At 42.2% G+C, this 7,678-nt stretch overlaps 1 protein-coding gene across 23 annotated transcripts in view; it reads left to right on the top strand.

Annotated features, from left to right (window-relative positions):
* GRK4 (G protein-coupled receptor kinase 4) overlaps nucleotides 1-7,678 on the top strand; it is an 81,793-nt gene that overhangs the window by 60,127 nt on the left and 13,988 nt on the right. For all 23 annotated transcript variants that reach the window (XM_081812733.1, XM_081812734.1, XM_081812729.1 and 20 more), the window contains one exon: nucleotides 5,047-5,237. In XM_081812733.1, coding sequence (XP_081668859.1) covers nucleotides 5,047-5,237 — 191 coding nt within the window. The remainder of the gene's footprint in view (nucleotides 1-5,046; nucleotides 5,238-7,678) is intronic.

Here is a 7,678-nt window from a genome sequence, read left to right as displayed (position 1 = left end):
TTTTTTTTTTAAGATTTTATTTATTTATTTGACAGAGAGAGACACAGTGAGAGAGGGAACACAAGCAGGGGGAGTGGGAGAGGGAGAAGCAGGCTTCCCGCCGAGCAGGAGCCTGATGTGGGGCTCGATCCCAGGACCCTGGGACCATGACCTGAGCTGAAGGCAGACGCTTAACGACTGAGCCACCCAGGCACCACCACCCCTCCCTACTCTTGTAATCAACAGTTTGTTTTCCGTGTCTGAGTCTGTTTCTGTTTTGTTTGTTAGTGTGTTTTGTTTTTAATATTCCATATATGAGTAAAATCATATGGCATTTGTCTTTCTCTGACTGACTTATTTCACTTGGCATAATACCCACTAAGTCTATCCATGTTTTGCAAATGGCAGGATTTCAGCCTTCTTTATGGCTGAGTAATAGTCCATTGTATATATGGACCACATCTTCTATATCTTTTCGTCTATGAGTGGACACTTAGGTTGCTTCTGTATCTTGGCTGTTGTAAATAAGACTGCAATGAACCTAGGGGTGCAGATAATCTCTTTGAATTAGTGTTTCCATTTTCTTTGGATAAACACCTAGAGGTACATTTGCTGGAATGTACATTTGCTTGAAATACCATTACATATGGTATTTCAAGTTTTTTATTTTTTGAGGAACCTCCATACTGTTTTCCATGGTGGCTGCACCAACTTACATTTCCATCAGCAGTGCACCTGGGTTCCATTTCATGCACATCCTTACCAACACTTGTTATTTCTTGGGTTTTTTTTGATGCTAGCCATTCTGACAGGTGTGAAGTAATATCTCATGGTGGTTTTGATTTGCCTTTCCCTAATGCTCAGTGATGTTGAGCATCTTTTCACATGCCTGTTGGCCATCTGTATGTCTTCTTTGGAAAAATATCTGTTTAAATACTCTGCCCATTTTTTAATCAAGTTATTTTTTCATATTAATGTGTGTAAGTCTTTTAATATATTTTTAATATTATTCCCTTATCTGATATATGATTTGCAAATATCTTCCATTCAGTAGGTTGCCTTTTTGTTTTGTTGATGGTTTCCTTCGCTGTGCAGAAGCTTTTTAGTTTCTTGTAATCCCATTTGTTTATTTTAGCTTTTGTTGCTCTTGCCTTAGTAGACTGTGCCCCCCACCCCCAAGTATTGCTAAGACTGATGCCAAAGAGCTTACTTCCTATGGTTTCTTCTAGGAGTTTTATGGTTTTACTTGTTACGTTCAAGTCTTTAATCCATTTTGAGTTAATTTTTGCGTATGGTAAAAGGTGGTGATCCAGTTTCATTCTTCTGCGTGTGGCTGTCCAGTTTTTCCAACACGATTTATTGAGCAGGCTCTCTTTTCCCCATTGAATGTTCTTGCCTCCTTTGTCATAAATTAACTGACCATATACGCATAGATGTATTTCTGGGCTTTCTATTCTATTCCACTGATCTGTGTGGCTGTTTTTATGCCAATACCATTCCATTTTCACTACTACAGCTTGGTAATATAGTTTGGAATCAGCATGATGCCTCCAGTTTTGTTCTTCTTTCTCAAGATTGCTTTGGCTCTTCAGAGTCTTGTGTTACTCCGTACAATTTTAGGATTGTTTGTTCTAGTTCTGTGAAGAGAACTATTGGTATTTTGTTAGGGATTGCACTGAATCTGTAGATTGCTTTGGGTAATATGGACATTTTAACAATATTAATTCTTCCATGCCGTGAAGATGGTATATCTTACCATTTGTTTGTGTTGCCTTCAATTTCTTTCATCAGTCTCTTATAGTTCTCAGAGTGTATGTCTTTCACCTCCTTGGTTAAATTTATTCCTGGGTTTTTTATTACTTTGATACAATTGTAAGTTGGATTGTTTTCTTTTTTTATTTATTTTTATTTTTTTAAAAAGATTTTATTTATTTGACAGAGAGAGACACAGTGAGAGAGGGAACACAAACAGGGGGAGTGGGAGAGGGAGAAGCAGGCTCCCTGCTGAGCAGGAAGCCCGATGAGGGGCTTGATCCTAGGACCCTGGGATAATGACCTGAGCCAAAGGCAGACGCTTAACGACTGAGCCACCCAGGCACCCTGTTTTCTTTTTTAAAAAGATATATTTATTTATTTGAGAGAGAGAGTGTGTGCACATGTGAGTGGGGAGAGGGGCAGAGGGAGAGAATCTCAAGCAGACTCCCCACTGAGCGCAGAGCCTGATATGGGGCTTGATGCCATGACCCATGAGATCATGACTTGAGCCAAAATCAAGAGTCTGATACTTAACCGACTGAGCCACCCTGGTGTCCCTGGGATTGTTTTCTTAATTTCTATTTCTGATAGCTTTTTATTAGTGTATCGAAACACAACCTGTTTCTGTATGTTAATTTTGTACCCTGTGGCTTTACTGAAATCATTAATTAGTTCTCAACTCTCTTTGGTGGAGTCTTTAGGGTTTTCTATATATAGCATCATGTCATCTGCAAATAGTTTTACTTCTTCCTTTCCAATTTAGATGCCTTTTATTTCTTTTACTTGCCTAATTGCTATGGCTAGGACTTTCAATACTATGTTGAATAAAAGTGGCAAGAGTGGGCATCTCTGTCTTGTTCCTGATCTTAGAGGAAAAGCTTTCAGCTTTTCACCATTCAGGACAATGTTAGCTGTGGGTTTATCACATGACCTTTATTATGTTAAGGTATGTTCCTTCTTTTTTTTTATTTTTTAAAAGATTTTGTTTATTTGAGAGAGAATGAGAGAGAGCATGAGAGGGAGGAGGGTCAGAGGGAGAAGCAGACTCCCCGCTGAGCAGGGAGCCCGATGTGGGACTCGATCCCGGCACTCCAGGATCATGACCTGAGCTGAAGGCAGTCGCTTAACCAACTGAGCCATCCAGGTGCCCCAAGGTATGTTCCTTCTATACCCACTTTATTGAGAGCTTTTATCATAAATAAATATTGAATTTTGTCATATGTTTTTTATGCATCTTTTGAGATGATCATATGATTTTTATCTTTCATTTTGTTAATATGTTGTATCACCTTGATGTATTTGTGGATGTTGAACCATCCTTGCATCCCTGGAATAAATCCTGCTTGATCATGGTGTATGATCCTTTTTATATATTGTTGAATTGGATTTAGTAATATTTTGTTGAGGACTTTTACATCTATGTTCATCAGGGATATTGGCCTGTAATTTTCTTTTTTTATAATGTCTTTATCTGGTTTCAGTATCAGGGTAATTCTGGTCTTGTAAAATGAATTTGGAAGCCTTCCTTCCTCTTTCAATTTTTTTGGAATAGTTTGAAAGGGTAGGTACTAACCCTCCTTTAAATGTTTGGTAGAATTCACCTGTGAAGCCATGTGGTCCTGGGATTTTGTTTCTTAGGAGTTTTAAAATTACTGCTTCAATTTCATTACTTGTAATTGGTCTGTTCATATTTCTATTTTTGTGTGATTTGGTCTTGGAAGGTTGGGTTTCTAGGAACTTACCATTTCTTCTAGGCTGTCCAATATGTTGGTATGTAATTGTTCATACTGATCTCTTATGATTCTTTGTATTTCTCTGGTGTCACTTGTAACTTCTCTTTCATTTCTGATTTTTAAAAAATTTATTCATTTGTTTGTTTATTATTGATGAGTGTGACTAGAAGCTTACTGATTTTATTTTTTCAAAGAACCAGGTTTTAATTGATCTTTTCTATTGTCTTTTCATCTCTATTTCATTCATTTCCACTCTGATCTTTATTATTTCCTCCTCCTACTAACTTTGGGCTTTGTTGTTTTTTCCGTTCCTTTAGATATAAAATGAGATTGTTTGTGTGGCATTTTTCTTGTTTCTTGGGGTGGGCCTGTGTTGTTAAGTCCTTCTTTCTTAGAGCTGCTTTTGCTGTGTCCCATAGATTTTGGAAAGTTGGTTCCATTTTATTTGTCTGCAGGTAGTTTTTTATTTCCTCTGTGAGTTTTCCTTCATCCTTGGTTGTATTTTTTCCTCTCTGCTTACAGTGGATCGGTGGGTCCTGACCTGCTGTGGCACACTCAGCTCCCCTCCTTCCCACTGCCCACCCTGGCTGACCCACAGCATGAGTATGCATGTGGGCGGTCCACTACTTTCTATATAATTTATTGTGTTTCTAGCCCAGTTATTAGAAACAGTATCAGCCACAAAGAGTTAGAAAATAAAAACTTTTAATTGATACCATTTACCATAGCATCAAGAAACATCATAATCTAGGCAAAAATTTAATGAAAATGTGCAAGACTTCTACACTGAGATCTAAAACGCTATTCCAAGAAATTAAAGAAGACCAAATAAAGGGAAGGATGCCATGCTTATGGATTAGAAAGCTCAATGTATGAAGATGTTGGTTTTCCCAAATTGATGTATAGATTGAATGAATGAAGTGTAGTCCCAATCAAAATCCCAGTACGGTGTGTGTGTGTGTGTGTGTGTGTGTGTAAATTGACCTACAAACCAGCAGAAAAGTGGGCAAAATACTTGGACAGGTACTTCACACAAGTAGTTCCAAATGGATAAGTATATGAAGAGGTATGAGAAATATGTCCTGTATTCGTATATACAGAGAAATGCACATTAAAAGTGCAGTAAGAGGCAACTATACTTTCAGCAGCATCGACTGACAACATAAAACGTTGGAAAGATGTGCAGCACAAGACCCCTCTTACACCGTGGGTGGGTGTATTAACTCGTAAACTTAACTTGTATACTGAACATGGGTGTTCTAGAAGTATGAAACGTTGAGCACGATTGGAGCATAGCTTCAGTGAATCATGATCCCGAGTGTCTTTGTGAAGTTTTGCCATCTACCCACTTAGCCACAGAAAGTTCTCTTCTCAATACAGAATTCCTGTAAGATCTTTGATAGGTAGATGTCCAAGAAGCACCACATGCATGGTATGCATTTCCCTGAAGCATATAGTATTTGGGCGTTCTAATGATAAATCTAACACGGAGTATTTGAATAACGTTAGCAAATAGAGTAAATCACCAATGAATGAGCAGGTGTTTGTGCTTTGTTTTTTATGATGCTGTTGTCTTTAGGTTAGTTTGTCCTACACTTATGAAACCAAAGATTCCTTGTGCTTGGTGCTAACCATTATGAATGGAGGGGACTTGAAGTTTCACATCCACAACCTGGGCAACCCTGGCTTTGATGAGCAGAGAGCTATTTTCTATGCTGCCGAGCTGTGCTGTGGCTTGGAGGATTTACAGAGGGAAAGAATTGTGTACAGGTAAGAACAGCATGAACTCCTGGGGCCTGGGGGCCTGTTCATCCTCAGCCTGAGGCTCCCACCGGGCTCCCTCTGGCCACCTAGGAGCCTGGGCAGAAGGGCTGCGGTGGAGCCCTTGGTGGCCATTCGTAGGGTCTGGTCACTCACACTGTTGGGGATATGGTCAATCAGCAGTGGACCTTGGTTTTATTTTTAGTTCTCTTTGATCTCTAGTAGATAAGTTTTATTTGTTAAGTTGATCAAATATAGGCAGTGTAACTCATGTAAGCACGAGAAGAGCCCATTTCCAAAATAGTTCATTTCGGACTGTGGACTCTGTTCCAACAAGATAGTGTAACAATTAAATGTCTCTAATATGTATTTTAATATTTTGCATCTTAGTATTAAGTAAAGAAAATTAAATTTAATTCAATAGGTCTAATTAAATTAGTATGATCAAATATTTAGTTTTAGGGAAAGCAGTCCCTCCAGCCACCCTTTGGGTATGGAGCTCCTGGGCTCTGACACCCTTCTCGACCATTCCCCGTATAGCTCTGTCCCTTCACCTCTGTGCGGACATCCACCTCCGTGTGAGGACCATTCCCTGCAGGCGTTTCTCACCTTGCCCTTTACCCTACATTTCCAAGGGAGACCCCTGCCCTCATCTTCCCCATCCAGTTGGTCACCAAATCACCCTTGAATGTTTCGCTAGTCAGTCTTTAGGGTCACTGGCTTAGTTCATATCTTCCTTAGATTACCTGGCAGGCAGACACTTGAATGGTCTTGCTGATGCCAGTCTTGGCCCGGTTCCTGCTCTGTGAGACCAATGATAGGCCTTCGATCCTGTCATAGCGTCCCTAGCTTGCAGCCCTGTGGGCCTGGCTCTCCTGACCCTGAGGGATGCCGCTCCCCACTGACTTCTCCAGCCCGGCGTCCCGCTGTTTCCCGAGTGGGGACTCTCTGCCTTCGTGATGCACACGTGAGCATCTCAAGCGTCCTCACATCTTCATACCTCTGCACATGCGGTCTGCTTGTCGGAGGCCTTTCTTCACTGCAGCCCCTCTGCCTTCATTCTGAGAAACTGCAGCTCATCCCTAAGTTCCCCACCCCTGATAATGGGGGGGCGTGCTCCCCTTGGGCATCCTCAGAGGACCTGTGCTGTCCCACTGGAGGGCTGGTCACACCAGCCGCAAGCCTCTCAGAAGGCCTTTCTCGGATCCCTATTCCGATGAACTCTTGGCTTTGTCTCACATATCCCAGGGCCACATTATGATCTCTTGAGGGCCAGACACCAGGCCTGGCCACGGGGCTGGTGCAGCCGCCCTTGCGATGTTGAGCAAGGGGTGGACTGCTGCCTTGGGAGCCATTCCTATAGACACAGGCCCTGGTCTGAGTGGAGAATGCCTTGTCACCACACTCACAGGGAGAGACTGGTGGTCCTGAAGCAAGGAACAAGCCTGTAGGAGCTCTGAGTCCTCTTCACTCTGGGAGGACCTTAGAGTTTATTACAGTTCGGTACAGTTAAGCCCCCTCTGCTTGCTTCCCGTGTAAAGACGTGCAGGCATACCTCGTTTTATTGCTCTTCCCTTTACTGTGCTTCACAAATACTGCCTTTTTTACAAATGGAAGCTTTGTGACAACCCTGCACTGAGCAAGTCCTATTGGTGCTACTTTTCCAGCCGCACAGGCTCACTTTATGTCTGCGTCACATGTCGGTAATTCTTGCAGGGTTTCAAACCGTTTCATTATTATACTTGTTACAGTGATCTATGATCTCTGATGTTTCTATCAGACTTGTTCGGGGGCACCACAGACTGCACTCATATAAGACGGCAAACTTAACCATGCATGTTGTGTGTTCTGACTGCTCCACCGACCGCCTGTTTCCCTCTCTCTCCTTCTCCTTGGGCCTCCCTGTCCCCTGAGACACAGCAATATGGACATTAGGCCAATTAATAACCCTGTAATGGCGTCTAAGTGCTCAAGTGAAAGGAAGAGCCACACATATCTCACTTGAAATCAAAAGCTAGAAATGGTTAAGCTTGGCGAGGAAGGGATGTCTAAAGCCAAGATAGGCCGAAAGGTAGGCCTCTTGTGCCAAAAGTCCACGTTGCAAATGCCAAGGAAAGGTTCTCGAAGGAAGTTAAGAGCGCTACTCCAGCGAACACATGAGTGATAAGAAAGCACAACGGCCTCGTTGCTGATGGGGAGAAAATTTTGGTGGTCTGGATAGGAGATCAAAGCAGCCCCAGTATTCCCTTAAGCCAAAGCCTCATCCAGAGCAAGACCCTGACTCTCTTCAAGTCCACGAAGGCTGAGGGAGGTGAGGAAGCCGCAGAAGAAAAGTCTGCAGCTAGCAGAGGTGGGTTCATGAGGTTTAAGGAAACACGGAAGTGCCAGGTGAAGCAGCACGCGCTGGTGGAGAAGCTGCAGCAGGTTCGGCAGAAGGTCCAGCTAGGATC

The sequence above is a fragment of the Leptonychotes weddellii genome, chromosome 2 (genome assembly GCF_054177405.1).
Source record: "Leptonychotes weddellii isolate Sample4059 chromosome 2, ASM5417740v2, whole genome shotgun sequence".
Taxonomy (NCBI): Eukaryota; Metazoa; Chordata; class Mammalia; order Carnivora; family Phocidae; genus Leptonychotes; species Leptonychotes weddellii.
Note: the sequence above shows the minus strand (reverse complement) of the source record. Positions and strands in the feature narration are given on the sequence as shown.